General features: G+C 43.9%; 1 protein-coding gene across 2 annotated transcripts in view; it reads right to left on the bottom strand.

Moving 5' to 3' along the window:
- Positions 1-437: 437 nt before the first annotated feature.
- LOC109873567 (collagen alpha-1(XI) chain) overlaps positions 438-17,491 on the bottom strand; it is a 127,866-nt gene continuing 110,812 nt past the window's right edge. The window contains exons 46-60 of one of the 2 annotated variants that reach the window (XM_031809600.1): positions 16,178-16,231; positions 15,628-15,735; positions 15,359-15,412; positions 15,209-15,262; positions 14,791-15,006; positions 14,513-14,566; positions 14,256-14,309; positions 13,757-13,864; positions 13,419-13,508; positions 13,241-13,294; positions 12,733-12,997; positions 12,170-12,282; positions 7,163-7,231; positions 3,176-3,409; positions 438-3,056 (exon numbers count right to left, since the gene is read on the bottom strand). In XM_031809600.1, coding sequence (XP_031665460.1) covers positions 2,910-3,056; positions 3,176-3,409; positions 7,163-7,231; positions 12,170-12,282; positions 12,733-12,997; positions 13,241-13,294; positions 13,419-13,508; positions 13,757-13,864; positions 14,256-14,309; positions 14,513-14,566; positions 14,791-15,006; positions 15,209-15,262; positions 15,359-15,412; positions 15,628-15,735; positions 16,178-16,231 — 1,674 coding nt within the window. In that variant the 3' untranslated portion in view covers positions 438-2,909. Of the gene's footprint in view, positions 3,057-3,175; positions 3,410-7,019; positions 7,089-7,162; positions 7,232-12,169; positions 12,283-12,732; positions 12,998-13,240; positions 13,295-13,418; positions 13,509-13,756; positions 13,865-14,255; positions 14,310-14,512; positions 14,567-14,790; positions 15,007-15,208; positions 15,263-15,358; positions 15,413-15,627; positions 15,736-16,177; positions 16,232-17,491 lie in introns of both variants that reach the window. The other variant, XM_031809601.1, reaches the window with a different exon arrangement.

The raw sequence follows: 17,491 nt of genomic DNA, 5'->3' as shown, positions 1-17,491 counted from the left end.
AAAGAGCCTTAACTGTGGTTTCTAAAATCAACAGCTATTGCTAAAAACTTAAAATATTCACCTTCTAACTCTGTACGCAGAGTTGATGAAAGTCAATCTGTAAAAGAATAAGAAAACATGAATTTATTTTCTCCAAATCCCATTTATCTGGAGTTTTGGATCAGGGTAGGCTACCATAACCCAAGTGGCAAATATTGACTAAAAACCAATCAATTTACATGTATTTTTTCAATAATATAATACATATCCTACAAATTAACATTGGTTTAAGGTAGAGAATTACAATATTAGCATTCTCTCTACACTTCAGAATTATGGACATGACCGTTTTCAATTTAGCATAGATTTTTGCAAATGTACGTATTTTTTTTATAAAAAAAGTGGGTTGGAGATCATGTCTTTCTAAAGTATAACAACAAGAGAAGAAAACCTTACAATTTCATGCATACAGATAGGTTTTAATGCTTCAAAAGACATACAAGAGTGGGTGGCCACAGTAAACTTGAATTTATTGACAAAAACACCATCTCCTATCCTCTCTTACACAGGTTTAACAAGCCCGCAAAAATCTTTTATGAACAGACAAATGTAAAACAAAAAAAACAAAAACAAATTATTATTGACTGCTGGTTCTGAAAATTTACAAAATTGTTTTGTCCTTGTATTGAGAGCAAAAATTTTAAATTTGGCATGATTTATCGAAATGAAAATTTAAAAAGATTATCAATAAGTGTATTCAGCTATTTTAACAGAAATGTTTCAAGTCACATATCTAGAAGGTAAAAACGGTCAAACTTAACAAAAATCAAGCTACTTATGCAGGACAGTAAAAAGTGATGATGTTGTAGTGGTAAAAAGCAGGCAGAGTGCATAGTTTGTACAAAGGGGATAACTAAGGGCTAAAGGAAGTAAACCAACAGGTAAATCAGAACAATACAAAAACAAGCTTTTCATCTGGCTTTTCTTCCTTTAAACTGGCTAATCTGATGAACAATAAACTACATTTTTCCTTTTATTAATTAATAATTTTTCTTTTATATGATACATCTGATTTTAATCATCATTTGAAAATTCTGTCACATTTTTAAAAACAATAGTGGATTTCAAACTATGTAATCGATTCTTGGCCCTCTAGAAACTTAAAGCTATGTATAAACAAAACCTTTGGTAAAGAGAGTTGAGGATTTCAGGTACCAAACCAGTCACCTCCACCCCACCCCCGGAAAAGGAAAGCATGAAAAAGCTTGACGAAGTGGAAAAAGATGATCCATTACATATAACACCAATCACTGAGATCCATTCACAAAATGCACCAAGTCTTGGAACCATGATATGGAAACATTGCAGTATTGCTTCTACTTTCTCTTTTTTAAAGACATCTAAGAAAGTTAGATAAATTAGACCCACATTTGGCATTCGAGTACAATCTTATTTCAATTAACACATTCTAAGTAAATTGCAGTATGATCAGAGACTCGTAGAGTAGTTACTAAGTGGGCCTTGGAAGCAGAGAAGTACATCAAATAATACACTGCATTGATCTATGAATGAATATGAAGCAAACTGGCATGCATTAAAACACCCCTGGACATAAATAAGAATGCATTGAAGATGTTATTTGGCCAGAGGTAATGGCTAAGAGGGTCAGAGGCAGAAAGGGTAGTCATGGTGACAGGTTAACATCACCAACATCAGATGACTGTACTTTCAAAATAACAAACTAGAAAATATCATAGCACCACAGAGGAGAGAAAATAGCACCTAAGTCTTGATTTCCTGTGCTTCATTGAAATGTGACATGTCACGTTGCATATATAGGTTGATAGATCAGAGATAGTGAAGTATTGGGGAAAAAATGATGTAAAAAAAAGACGGTTGATTAAGTTAATAAAATCTCCAAATGCCACCAAAATAGGCACTTCGTTCAGGAGGACACAAGGAGAGGAGGAATGTTTTTGTGTATTTTTTTTTCTTGACACATTTTGTCTTCTGCAAATCAACTCTCATATAGTAATGCAGAGTTTTTTTTCTCCAACTTTTATTTTCATTCGGTTCTTAAATTACAATTAGGTGTGCTTCACAACCAGCAAACAAGACAAGCATTCCTCATCTATTCTCCAATTTACACATTCAATTCCTCACTTCAGTATCTGAAAATTTGATGTATTCCAATAACCATCATCTCCTAAAAGGTCACATGCACGTTTTGAAGCCAGAATCAATCAACATTACCTGGAAAAATATACAGAAAGTACTTACAAACATAAAACAAATATTTATATATATTTATATATATAAGCTCCGTTCAGAAGAACGGCGAGACAATTATGCACAAAACAAAGCTTTTTAGAAATGAATGAATGAATGAGCGAATGAATGAACCAATGAATAAAATATTCAAAGCGCGAGATAAGAGGGAGATTTAAAAAATAATAAAAACAGAGATCAAAAGAAAACAATGAAGCAAATTGCCCAATGGGATGGAGTCCATGGCAATCTTCTGAACCCAGTGGAATTCCAGGTAAAGGTTTGCCTCGGGTGCGTTGGACAGGCAGACTGGATCTACATCAAGTGCACTGGGAGTGGGTGGAGGTTTCGGGTCGGAGATACGGGTCAGGGGTGAAGATAGGGGTCGGTAGTATCTAACTTATCCAGTTTCAAAACTTGCATGTGATAGAGAAGGCACACTGAGGTTGCAAGGTTGCTCTTTCTTTTAATTATTTCTCACGAAATCCTACAGAAATGTATTCTAGTATTCTCATCATGAATTTTTGTATTTTATTCATACTTGTTGCTATTGAACACAGAATGTTTTACACAAATAAAAATTGTCCTATTCATTTCATGTGTTTTGTTTTTGACAAAACAAATATGCTGTTTATTTTCTCCATTTTGTTCAGTTAACAGTCTTAGCCGATGAAACAGACAGGACCCACTTCGAATCCAAACTTCTGCGTGGCTCCGCCGAAATCATTGAACATTATGTCAACAAAAGGCACCTGTTCCACCTTTGGTGTGTTGATCTCAAGTACTGTCTTTTCATAGCCCTTTTTCAACTGGAAAACAGAGAGAGGGACATTGTGAGAAAGTGCTTCGGTGCTAAGAACATCTCACCCACACATATCCTTACCCTTACACACACCCCCAAGACACACACAAACTTCCAGCCACTCACCGCACAGCCGTCCACCACGGCTCTGATGTAGGGGTTATTGTCGTAGGACATCTCCTCATCATTGGACCCCAGGAAGCGGATGGCCTTGTCGTACGAGTCCCCGTCCTGGTCGTGCCAGGCCACCGACTGGTAGCAGTTGTAGGTTAGGTTCTGGCGGGCGGCTGCGCTAAGCAGCCGCAGGAATGTCATCTGGACCACGCCGATGGGGTTGCCCTCAGCGTCCACGTAGGAGAGCTACAGATGGAGGGAGAGGGGATAAAGGGTCTAGGCCAGAACAGACACTGAGGAATAATACAGACACTATACATACATACAATTGGTGCTTGTGTGCATCTGAAATGGCACCCTATTCCCTAAATAGTGCACTACTTTTGAGCAGTGCGCTGATCCAAAGTAGTGCATTATTTATGGAATAGGGTGCCATTTCAGACACAATGTTGCTTTACTGTATATTCTCTAACAAGAACACTGAAGTCTACACATCACTGTTCTCATGTACTGTGAGGTGTCTCGTTTGGGTTTATTTTTTATCAGTGAAATCTCATTTTCGACAGCTACTGCAAAAGTGTCTTAAAAATAAATGGATACATAACCGTTGCACTTAACCCTTGCACATAACCCTTGTCTTTTCCTACTAGCACTGACATTGTACTTACTTGGACTGTGATTTGTGGTTGTCTCCCCTAGCTATCTTAAGATGAATGCACTAACTGTAAGTTGCTCTGGATAAGAGCGTTTGCCAAATGACTCATATGTAAAATGAGTGTCGTCGTTATCGTTTGCAGACAGCAGCCTTTAATAACTGCAGGTGTCTGCAGCAGCGCTGTGTTGGTGACACAAAGTCACTCAAACAGGTCAACATTCCTTGCCTCTCCCTCTCCGATGCTACTAGCTGGCCTAACAGAATTGTGGATGTCAATTAGGTCGGTGTAGTGGGCCGCGACGCGCATTCGTCCCATCTTTCACTACTGCTCGGGGGAGGGGGGGGTTATGGTTAAGGAGATCAACAACGTCCGGCGCGTCTCCAGAAAGCATGTTACGCTTCATTACCCACCATTCACGGTGGCGCTACAGGAGTAGGACATCGTCTCGATTCCTCAGACGACATATTCAGGTGGGGGGGGGGGTATATCAGAGGTTGGTATCCCAGTTACCTCCTTTAGAGTGAACTATATGGGCCATCGTCACCCACTTTTGGGAGGGATGGAGAGGGTTGCTGTATTATGGGCTCTGTCTGACTGTCTGGGGCTCTAGGAGTAAGCTCGTGTCTGAGAAACAGCAAGGCAGACAGGGGTTACAACATGAGCTCTAATCCACAGGCTCTGGGGCCATAGATACTGACTGACTTATTCTCTGCTGAAAGATTACAATGGTTCTGTAGCAGTCGCCAAGCAATGAACAAGTGACGATAACTCTCAATCGAGAAGCCACTGTATCCACAATTAAACATTTGAGCTTTTATTAAGGAAATGGACATTCTCTGTTTTTGAAACAAGCTCATTAGGAAATATAAAACATTATGCACAAACATAATTGTCTTAATGAAATTAATAATGCTTTAGTTAAATCGGTTTGTGAAATGTAGAATTTGCCTAATTCGCCTGTTTATGTGAATACTAAACAAATGTAGTTTGGCTCTAATGGTTACTAATAGTGACTGATGATCTGTCAGGTAACACGTGGTAACATCAGTCTTTGGTGTGATGCCACTGAACTATTACGGTGGAGATCCGTTTCCATACCAACCAGCAGTGTTCCACCATCAGTTCCACAGGGTTCTCTTCTTCTTTCAGACAAACAGGACTGACTGAGACCAAGAGCCAAGCGCATGCAACGCCCATGCCATGCAGTAGGAGCAGGGAGCCACTGATGTGTGTGTTTTGTGTGTGTGTGTATAGATATTCTCACACGCACACACAAACTGGACAACAATAGACATTAGACAAATTACCATGAGAAGGAAGTAATCAAATCCTATGTACATGTTGTATACTGAACAAAAATATAAACGCAACATGTAAAGTGTTGGTCCCAGGTTTCATGAGCTGAAATAAACAATCTCAGAAATGTTCCATATGAACAAAACACTTATTTCTCTCACATTTTGTGTACAAATTTGTTTACATCCCTTTTAGGGATCATTTCTCCTTTGGCAAGATAATCCATCCACTTGACAGGGGTGGTATATCAAGAAGCTGAATAAACAGCATGATCACTGGGTGGGCTCCCGAGTGGCACAGCGGTTTAAGGCACTGCATCTCAGTACTAGGAGATGTGACTACAGACCCTGGTTCAATTCCAGACTGTATCACAACCGGCTGTGATTGGGAGTCCCATAGGGTGGCGCACAATTGTCCCAGTGTCATCCAGGTCTGGCCAGGGTAGGCTGTCTTTGTAAATAAGAATTTGTTCTTAATTGGCTCGCCTAGTTAAATAAAGGTCAAATTACACAGGTGCAACTTGTGCTGGCCTCTTCACCTGCAGGATCATCTGAGACCAGCCACCCGGACAGCTGATGAAACTGAGGAGTATTTCTGTCTGTAATGAAGCCTTTTTGTGGGGGAAAACTAATTCTGATTGGCTAGGCCTGGCTCTCCAGTGGGTGAAGGGCGTAGGCCCACCCATGGCTCCGCCCCTGCCCAGGCATGTGAAATCCATAGATTAGGGCCTCATTTATTTATTTCAAATGACTAATTTCCTTATATGAACTGTAACTCAGTAAAATCTTTGAAATTGATGCATGTTGCGTTTATATATATTTTCAAGTACTCACAAGGTGGCCATATAGGGAGTTTGGAAATATGAATAGGATGATAACTATGTCCATTATGTCTAGTATGAGTGTCTGTTCATCAGTGGCTCCTAAAGGGAGTAGTACCCCCCACCTTTGTGAGTGTCCATGTACTCAGAGAGGATCTCGGTAGGTCCTCCCCTGCTCCTGTCTGTCCCCGCCCCCCCCCCCGCCCCGCAGAATCAGCATGTAGAACCTGCGCTACATCGCCATGGAAACATTACCTCTTCACCACAGCCGCAAGTCAAAAGTGGCAGAGTACCCAAAAGCCCCTGGGAGAGTGACTGAGTGACTGACCTTTGTTCACCTGTTCACATTGAATCTGTGTTGTTGCCTACCGTAATCCTGATGTGAGAGTGAATGAGGAAGTGAGTGTGTGAAATGACTGTAGCAGGAACAAAATGGTTTCTAATCACTCTCCTGTGAGTAGCTTTCACTATAGATGCATACCTATTTATGAATAGGTATGTATTTATACAGTATGCATCTGAGTCAACTGGAAATGCAGAGGTCAATAGGAATAGTTGTTGTTACTGTGTTTAAATGTAAAATGTGTGTCTAACTGGGAGATTGTCAAGGCACTCAGTCACTTCTAGGTGACGCTCTCCAACTTCAGAGGTAGTCAGGTTGAGTGGATGCATTCACAGTCATACCTTTCCATGGCAACAGTCAATGACTTTTTGTACAACACTTACCTTTTTCTATTGATGTTTCTATTGACGTTTCTACCAGTTGCCATGGTAAAGAATGTCTGTGTGTGTGTGTCTGCTCTACCAACTCTGTCTCCCTCTATTCTGGGAGGAGCCTTCACCTACAGCTGTGTCTTACTGAAGGTGAGCTGAGCTTGATCATGCTGAACCATGCAGAGCAGTGTCGCCACAACCACAAGCCAGAGTGCCAGTCAGAGACGAGTACCAACCAGTACAGGATCCATGCAGAACCAGTACTGACCAGTACCAGAACCTAGAACCATGCAGGGCCCTTAGGCCCTCAGAGACCCAGCAAGGAGTCACTCTTGCTGGGCCTCCAGAGACCTGCGGGCGTGCCACTTACCATGGAACCTCGCTTGTAGCGACTATACCAAGAGCCTGGGGCGTCTTTGGGCCATTTTGCCATTTTGCTCTGTAAAATATGAGATGAGCTGTTCAGGAAAAAGGGAAGGGGACGGGGGGAAGGGGGGCATCAGGGGGGCTTACCAGTTTACCACGTTTGAATTCACTGAACCAGGAGCCAGGGATCTCCTTTACCCAGGATGTGAGCCTAGTCTGGGGTACGGAGGGAGCGAAACAGGGGGGAAGAGGAGGAGGAGGAGGAGAAAAAATGAAGGTTAAAGAAAGAAAAACAGTAAGAACAGCCTCCTGAAAAAAAGAATTGCTTCACCCCCCCCCCCCCCGCGTTTCATTGGCTCTCCGTAGCGTCTGCCAGACCTGCAGAAGTATCGGGTGACACAGAACAGCCCGGAACAGTGTAAAAGACCTTAGGCTTAGTAAGCCATTATGGCGTTTTGTATAAACATTGTCTGGCAGCTAATTACTGATAATATATTAATGAGTACACAGTGATTAGTTAGGAGACATTGGCTGCATCTCAAATGACACCCTATTCCCTTTATAGTGCATTACCAGGGTAGTGCATTACCAGGGTAGTGCACTATCAAGGCAATAAAGGTGCCATTTCGGATGCAGCCGTTAGCCTCCAAGGGAAAGCCTTACAGATGCCCCATTTTCCCTTCTGCTAAGTGTTTTGCTCTATAACCATACAGAAGTGACTATACTTTACGGTTTAAGCTTCTGCTGTTTATGATGAGACAAGTAGGTGGCTTGTTTTTATGGTTTTCATTTAAAGCCAGTTAAGCTTTCACTGTAGAGCCAACAATAAGTCACCTTTCAATTTAAAAGCTGTATAATTATTTATTAAAAAAAATTCTGTTCAGCTTTTGGTTCTTTATAACCACCAATAATTATCTTAGTTTTTTCCCCATTAAGATCTGTATCAGACTAAATGGCCAGTAGTACTCCAGTGTGATGGACTTATTCAAACAACAATCATTTGAATATTATGGCTAGCTCAGTAATGAGCTAGATGAGTCTTAATGTGTTAACGCCTTAATGTGTTCATGAATGTTCAGCTGGAGATCAATTAACGCTGGGAGACAGCATACATTAAACACACACCATGCTGTTTTGAAAGGCACCTTCAGTTCGGCGCGGGCACCAGAGGGGAGCACACTGGGGGAGAGAACTGATACCATCTACTTCTAAAACGGAAACCGTCAATGGTGTCACAATTTGCTTGCGAGAGTAGAGCTTGAATTCACATACACTGCATAACGTATGCCAACTTAATTGTCATGATATTCCATAATAAACAGTTGTATTTGTTATCTTCGCTATGTAGACCTTGTGAATCATTGTTCTGTTCCTTTTGACTCACCTCATATGTCCTACGGGAGCCACCGTACCTGCCTCCTGTTATGTTGGCTCACGAATGTGAGGGGAGTCGTAGCTAATACACCCTAGCAGTTTATAAAGAATTCAGCTAGTCTCGTTCTTTCTACACAACAGCATTCTCTCTTGAACGGAGTTCGTGGAGTTCCCCAGCCGTAGCATGCCTAGGCTATATGCCTGTGCTCTAAATCAACAAAGGTAGGGATAATGTTATTGTTTTCAAATACGTAGGCCTATTATTGGCACTGGCAGTTAAACTTATCAACACTAAATAGGCACTTTTTAACTATATATATATATATATATATATATATATATATATATATATATATATTTAAACTCAGCAAAAAAAGTAACATCCTCTCACTGTCAAGTGTGTTTATTTTCAGCAAACTTAACATGTGTAAATATTTGTATGAACATAACAAGATTCAACAACTGAGACATAAACTGAACAAGTTCCACAGACATGTGACTAACATAAATTGAATAATGTGTCCCTGAACAAGAGTAATAGTCCGTATCTGGTGTGGCCACCAGCTGCATTAAGTACTGTTGTGCATCTCCTCCTCATGGACTGCACCAGATTTGCCAGTTCTTGCTGTGAGATGTTACCCCACTCTTCCACCAAGGCACCTGCAAGTTCCCAGACATTTCTGGGGGGAATGGCGCTAGCCCTCACCCTCCGATCCAACAGGTCCCAGACGTGCTCAATGGGATTGAGATCCGGGCTCTTCGATGGCCATGGCAGAACACTGACATTCCTGTCTTGCAGGAAATCAGTCACAGAACGAGCAGTATGGCTGGTGGCATTGTCATGCTGGAGGGTCATGTGAGGATGCGCCTGCAGGAAGGGTACCACATGAGGGAGGAGGATGTCTTCCCTGTAACGCACAGCGTTGAGATTGCCTGCAATGACAACAAGCTCAGTCCGATGTTGATGTGTCACAAAGACCATGACGGACCCTCCACCTCCAAATAGATCCCTCACCAGTGTACAGGCCTCGGTGTAACGCTCATTCCTTCGACGATAAACGCGAATCCGACCATCACCCCTGGTGAGACAATACCGTGACTTGCACTTTTTGCCAGTCCTGTCTGGTCCAGCGACGGTGGGTTTGTGCCCATAGGCGACGTTGTTTCCAGTGATGTCTGGTGAGGACCTGCCTTACAACAGGCCTACAATCCCTCAGTCCAGCCTCTCTCAAGACTATTACGGACAGTCTGAGCACTAATGGAGGGATTGTGCGTTCCTGGTGTAACTCGGGCAGTTGTTGTTGCCATCCTGTACCTGTCCCGCAGGTGTGATGTTCGGATGTATCGATCCTGTGCATGTGTTGTTGCACTTGGTCTACCACTGCGAGGATGATCAGCTGTCCATCATGTCTCCCTGTAGTGCGGTCTTAGGCGTCTCACAGTACGGACATTGTAATTTATGCCCTGTCCACATCTGCAGTCCTCATGCCTCCTTGCAGCATGCCTAAGGCACGTTCACGCAGATAAGCAGGGATCATCTTTCTTTTGGTGTTGTTCAGAGTCAGTAGAAAGGCCTCTTTAGTGTCCTAAGTTTTCATAACTGTGACCTTAATTGCCTACCATCTGTAAGCTGTTAGTGTCACCGTTCCACAGGTGCATGTTCATTAATTGTTTATGGGAAACAGTGTTTAAACTCTTTACAATGAAGATCTGTGAAGTTATTTGAAATTTTTGAATTATCTTTGAATGACAGGGTCCTGAAAAAGGGGCGTTACTTTTTTTGCTGAGTTTATATATATATATATATGTGTCACAATTCCAGACATAACAATTCACAAAGTTTATTTTCTGGCTATTTATCCGCTCACTTTCCCAGCATTGCTTCGCGTAGACGCAAGGAAAATAGACTTGCTTTCAAATTTGAACTGCATTTTCTCTTATTCACTACAGTGCATACAAATTCCAGCTTGTTCCCGCAAAAAAAACATTTAAAAAAAAACTTTGATTTGAGCTTGACTCTTTTTTCCCCCTCTGCTATCTATCTATCTATCTATCTATCTATCTATCTATCTATCTATCTATCTATCTATCTATCTATCTATCTATCTATCTATCTATCTATCTATCTATCTATCTATCTATCTATCTATCTATCTATCTATCTATCTATCTATCTATCTATCTATCTATCTATCTAGGGATATAGTGTCTCAGGCAAGGAGGGAAGGAGAGAGAGAGGGTGTGTATGTGTGTGTGTGTGTGTGTGTGTGTGTGTGTGCATGCGCAGGTGCCCACATGTGTGTATGTCAATGTCAGGGCCTCTGCTCATATGTCCTCTCTCTCTCTCCACTCTACACCAACGAAACCATCCCACTAGCCCATCGCTCTCCCTGGCTATAAAAAGGCATGTTCATTATTCTGAACTTATGCAAACTCCTGCTCCTCTGTGCCTCAGCGTGCCAGCAAATCGTTAACATGTCCTGTAGCAGAAAGCCATTACAGATCTCCCTGACCTGTCACTGACAAACTCCTGTGTTTTACTTCTCCTCTCCTCCTCATCTCTCATCTCCTCTCCTGTTCTCCATGCATAATCATCCAGCTGAATCCTCTCTGGGTGCCTGTAACCTGCCTTAACCTATTACAAGCGTTTGGGCCAGGCACAACACTAAGCTACTGACTTAACTAGAGGATGGCATGGAAAAATGGATGTGTTTATACACCGGTGTCTGATGGTGCGTGCATGTGTGTGAATAGTTTACTCTCCGTTGACAGTGAGTGACTGCCCCAAATATATTCATTGAATTCATGACGTCAGCAGTGTGCAACACCAAGCATCTTACATGGGAGTGACTGCCCCTTAGGGGCTTGGAGGATCCTCTTGATATTACACCCATGCCAGTAAGGTAATGATGAAACATGATGTGTGTAGGCACAGGAGGAGGTGTTATGTGATTATGCAGTACTGTCAGAAGAGAGGTATATATGATTTATATGCAAGGTAGTTTGCCTGGGCTCTGGGAAGAAGAACAATTACATTCACTTATCCACATCATCCACAACATACACATCATACACAACATACACATCATACACAACATACACATCTACATTGTAGATACAACACAAATTAAACACACTATTTCAATCAACCAGAAATATCATCATGCCAGCTTTTATTTGTATTTTTTTACCCCTTTTTCTCCCCAATTTCGTGGTATCTAATTGGTAGTTACAGTCTTGTCTCATCGCTGCAACTCCCGTACGGACTCGGGAGAGGCGAAGGTCGAGAGCCGTGCATCCTCCGAAACCCAACCCAGCCAAGGCGCACCGCTTCTTGACACAATGCCCACTTAACCCGGAAACCAGCCGCACCAATGTGTCAGAGGAAACACCGTACACCTGGCGACCGTGTCAACGAGCACTGCGCCCGGCCCGCCACAGGAGTGCACGATGGGACAAGAACATCCCTGCCGGCTAAACCCTCCCCTAACCCGGACGACACTGGGACAATAGTGCGCTGCCCCGTGGGTCTCCCAGTCGCGGCCGGCTGCGACAGTGTCTGGACTTGAACCAGGATCTCTAGTGACACAGCGAGCACTGCACCACTCAGGAGGCCATCATGCCTGCTTTTAAGAATGTGTATTTCCCTCATTATATCAACTAAAACCTTGAAAATGTGTAAGCATTCATTTTAAGCATGTTCTCCCATTGAATTTCTATCACTGGCTCTCAAAATGTGACCATTTCACCAGTTCTGTATGTAAAAGCACCATGACTTACCCCTTCAGACTTCTTGTCAGGGTAGATGCAGCTCTCTCCTCCTGCTGTGAAATTACAGTGGACCTTGAACGAGTCCCTCGAGCAACCCTGGTTGGGGTCGATCCAGTATTCACCTGAAAACGACCAAAAATATGGAGTGGGAGGGGGGAGGGAGAAAAAGGCGAAGAGGGAAGGAGAGGGGGGAAAGGACGGAACCTTAACAATTAGAAACGTTTTCATCAGAGGTCATTCAATGTTTAAATGAGCATGATTTAGCTTTCAAGAGAGGGCATACTCTTTAGCCCACTTACACTGCGACGACAGGAAATATCATCAAAGAAATTCTTGATGGCTAATCCTATTTCTCTATCCCACTTAAGTCCACTGTAATGACACTTGACCCTTGGCATTGACATCCTACACACTTGTCTAAGACAGATGCTCGACAACATACTCTGGGCGTCTTTTTCATACAAAGTCGGATTACTCCTGGGCTATATCATCCAAAGACTTATCAACGTCATGTATTAACAGAACACAATCAGAGCACGTCAGATTTGGAATTTCAGATTTTCCATGCCCACCATCGGGGAAGTCGGGGTGGCAGAGTTGCAGGTCCTTGCAGGTGCGGGCAGGGTTGCTCTGCGTTCCCAGCGGGTGCTTCATCTGCTCGATCTCCAGCTTGAGGGAGTTGAGGGATCCGAAGATCTCCTCCATGCCGTCGTCGTAGTCCTTGTAGTTGGCATCGGCGTTGGCCTCGTCCATCATCTGGCTGGCGTCGATGTTCCTGCGGCTCCTCTTGGGATTCGACTGCATGGGCAGCGGGTGGATGACATCACCGGGAGGACCCTGTGGAGGTGGAGAAGGAGAGAGAGGGGGAGAGGAGGAGGGAAGGAGGTGACAAGAGTGGAAGAAGAGAGTGGTTTTAAGTGGGAGCATACTATTGTATTCTATTCTAAACCGTCATATAGCAAAGTTCCGTTTACTCAATGAATAATTGTGCATATAGTTTCCGTAAAGTAACACATACAACATATGGAACTATAAAACAACAATATGTAATAACGTCACACAACCGTGGCGACAACTTACAGGAGGCCCTGGTTGTCCAGGAACACCAGTCTCTCCCTTGGGACCAGTTTGACCCTGAGGAAGACAGAGCACAACACAGCGTCACACACACAGCCTCTATGTATATTAGGACATGGCTAAGAGGGGACAGTGTGACATGGTTTAGAGAGGGACATGGTGGTTGGTCAGGGACACTTACCGATGATCCCTTAGCTCCTTTAGGTCCAGGTGGACCAGGTAATCCTGGGGGTCCCAGGGGACCAAGAGGACCTGAGGGGCCAGCAATACCCTGGAGAGAGAGGGAGGAAAGAGAGGAAAAAAAAAGAAAGTATCCTTATTGTCATTATTTTGTGATCAAACATTTTACGGTGCTGTTTAATGACTTGATATGATCCACTATATGCCTGACCAAACTAAAACATGTAACTATTAGGTTAACTAATGTCAGGCTGAGTTGGAGCCTTGCTATGACGTTTTGTGTGTGAGTATCCTTCTTGTTCTAATATTACATGTTATTTCAGTTGGGGGTGTTCTCACATTGTCTCCTTTGGGTCCTGATGTTCCCTGGGGGCCTGGCAGACCTCTGTCACCCTTTTCTCCCTGCTCACCTGGGGGCCCGATCAAACCGATAAGACCAGGATGGCCCTGAGGAGGGTGTCAGAAACATACGGATCAACAAACCTACTTCAATAATCAATCAAACATCGAATTACTCACGTCTGTCTCTCTGCCAACCTTATATCATTAGTGTGATGACTCACTGCTCTGGAGCTGATACCAGATAAACAATCGATAGGTTTGAACACAGAGCAGTCAGTCATCATTAACGTGAATGTGTAAGGTATGCATTATACTCTATCGACACGTTTCACTTGTATCCCTGTGGGCTATTAGACATCAACCTCATTAAGAGTGGAAGATCAATCCCATATGTGATATTCAGCCATGCATGCAACAGGTATTGACGTCAATATTTCACTGTAATATGCACAGTGTACAACATGTGGTCAATAATGTGTTGAAAGAGGGGGCTCACCTTTTCACCCTTAATACCAGAGTCTCCCTTCAAACCGGGTAATCCTGGAGGACCCTGCGAGGGAGAGATGAGTAGAGAGAGAGAGAGAGAGAGATGGAAATATAATGGGAGAGGGGTAGAGAGGGACGGAAGGAAGGAAGAAGAGTAGAGACGGAGGACAGATAATATTACATGCTTGGCCCAATAAGACAAGGTACTGTGAATCCTGTGACATCAAACAACCCAGGGTCAAGGGTGAAAGGTTAGGCTGTCCTCACCATAGGTCCAGGGGGTCCGTCAGGGCCTGAAGAACCCGGAAGACCTTGTTCCCCCTGCAAACATTCAGAGAGTCAATGCTTTAACCCACTGATCTTCACATACAATATTGGTATTATGACCTCATGCCTATAGCGTGTGCTTTTTTTTAAACAATAGCTTTTGTAGATCAGTCACTATGCTGATCTATGTGTGTTGTGGACATCCACAGTTGCTGCCCCTAGTAACTGTAATGGCTATGACACAAAGAAGTAAAAATATGAAATAATGCTGTACTCACAACTGGGCCAGGGATACCTCTGAGACCTTCCGAACCTTGCTTGCCAGGTGCTCCCTGAGGACCAACTGGGCCTGTCTTTCCCTGTGGGCCCTCCAGACCAGACTCTCCCTTGGCTCCCTTCTCTCCTTGCCTGCCCTCGGGTCCAACTGTTCCATGGGGGCCTCTCTTTCCTGGTGGGCCAGAAGGACCAGACTCTCCGGTGGGTCCAGGGGAACCCTAGGAGGTGAGAAAGGATAAGGTTCACAATTGGGGATGAGAGCAAAAAAAGTCACTGGAAGAATGAGCGACGCGGTGCTAAAAACTCTTGTAGCGCCCAGCGTGTTTACTGCAGTTCCCTTCAGATATGAGACACGTTCGAGTTTGTTAATGCCTGTTTTGTCGTTAGGACGGGTGTAGTAATGCGCTAGGCGAGACTCACAGGTTGACCAGCCTCTCCGTCGTCTCCCTTGTCACCAGGAGGACCGTCTAAACCCTGGGAGGAGGAGAAAAAGAGACGTTGTAAAAGTTGCGTAACGTTGGACGGATAGAGCACAGTTAGGGATTTTTTAAAAACATTTCAGTGACTTACAGCCTGTCCGATCTCGCCAGGGGGACCAGGATCACCAGGGAAACCACTTGGACCCTGGAAATTAAATCAGACAAAATGCTCAGTATCCAGAGTGACTCTAGGGCTAATTTATTAACACATAAAGGGAATCCATCTTACCTTGCCTCCCACTGACAACTCACCACAAATCCATAACACCCATTGGGGGAATACATTCGCATGGCAGTAACGGGACTCAACTGCAATACGGGTAACATGCGACTCTACAGAGACGTGTAACCAAGACTTACAGGACTTCCTTTAGGACCGTCGTCTCCAGGGGGACCTTTAGGGCCGGGGGGTCCAGCAGAGCCAGCAGGACCGCCCTCTCCCTTCTCTCCTCGCTCTCCCCTTGGGCCCTGTGACAGGTGGGGCAGTGTGTCAACAGTGTGTTAACAGTTTTTTTTACTAGCGTGTCACCAGTGTTAGTGTGTCAATAATGTGTTTATGTCAATGCACAGTAGGGGTGTGCTTATCGCACTCCATGTGGTTGGCGGGCTTTCTTTTCATAATGGTTTTAATTCAAATTGATTCAGCTATGGTTACGCTAATAGTGAAGTTGTCATTTCAGAACTGTGTATCGAATTGTGTAATTGTTTCAGTAGTAGAGGAATAGTCTCATTTTATTTGTTGTAATGCATGAATGAATCAGGCCATTATTGCGTATGCAGCAGTGTAATTCTTTCTCTTCTGTGGAGAGGCAGTTGTAGTGTAGTGCGGTGCTGTCGTGTAGTGCTGCGGTGAGAGTGTCGTTCTGTTGAATGATGATGGTAGTGTGCAGGTTCTTTCGGGTTCTCTTACAGGTCCGCCAAGTTCTCCCTGAAGACCAGGCTCTCCACTTTCACCTGAATCACCCTGAGAGACAGAAAGAGAGAGAGAGAGAGAGAGAGAGAGAGAGAGAGAGAACACAAGAAAATAAAAACAATTCAGTTCAGTGAACCAAAATGACAAAAAAAAAAGTCATTTTCACTGACGTCCTTGGTCCCCAATTGGGGACAGAAAGAGATGACACGAGAGGTTTCAATCCATCACAGCCAGTCAGAGCTGGGCCAGGAGCGGGCGAACTTTGGGTCCTCCCTGGTCTCCATACATCCTCAACTCTCCCTCCCTCCCTGCCTGTCTTATTGGGTAAAAGGCCCAGGCTTCAGGCCCTATCATTATTCAATGTCACATAAAGCCCCGTCGTCACAGTCCCCATCGGGATATAAACGTTGCCAGCACACGTGTTCCTAGAGACAATGTTTACGTAACCCTGGTCTGCGGGATGGGGAAACCAGAGACAGAGCAAAGTGCCTGTCTTGGTCTATTTGGATCAAACGTCAAAGAGCCAAGCCAAGCTGTGCCTAGTGTACAACAATATACCTATTCTCCCTCCTCCACAGACCTAGCACTGTATGGTCATATCTACCCATTCGTAGTCTAAATAAATAAGCATCTCGCCTCTTTCCCAAAGAGTTCTTGTTTCTGTCAGGATATCCACTCCCAGGCAGCAGAGAGAACAGATAGAGAGACCTGTTTAAAGGCATGAGAGATTCTCTCCTAAGCTATTTCTAAAGATTTTATACAGCCCTGTGTATCTGGCTCTCTGGGAAGCCTGACTCCACATAGGGGTTCTATCCAAAATGGCACCTTATTCCCCAAAGTGTGAGAGAGAGAGATGGGGGGATATAGAGGGATAGATAGAGAGAGAAAAGAAGACTAAAAGACAACCACTATGATCCGTAACACACCAAAGCTGCTGTTAGCAGGCCTAACCCCTGCTATAAAAGCTGCCAGAACAGTGCAGATCAGATCAGCCAGAGAAAGGATTGCGATTGCGGTGAGCTAAGGTTTTGTTTGAGGAAGGGGTGGATGTGTGCTCCCAGGGGGAAGGTCATCCCGTCGACTGGACCAGAAAAAAAACAATTCACACCACTGTCGTAGTGCAGAGAGCTTGCAGACCGGACGGTAAACCCCCCCCTCCTCCCCCGAAGGCGAGCCAAACGCCAAGGCTTATTTTCGACGAGGTGTTTTTAATAATGCACTCAGCAGCACAGCGTCTTAGGTACAGTAGCTTGGATCATTTATTCACACTTCTACTCTCTCCAGCGATAATACTGCTGAGGATGACTACCA

The sequence above is a fragment of the Oncorhynchus kisutch genome, linkage group LG29 (genome assembly GCF_002021735.2).
Source record: "Oncorhynchus kisutch isolate 150728-3 linkage group LG29, Okis_V2, whole genome shotgun sequence".
Lineage (NCBI taxonomy): Eukaryota > Metazoa > Chordata > Actinopteri > Salmoniformes > Salmonidae > Oncorhynchus > Oncorhynchus kisutch.
This window is presented reverse-complemented; position numbering and strand designations above follow the sequence as displayed.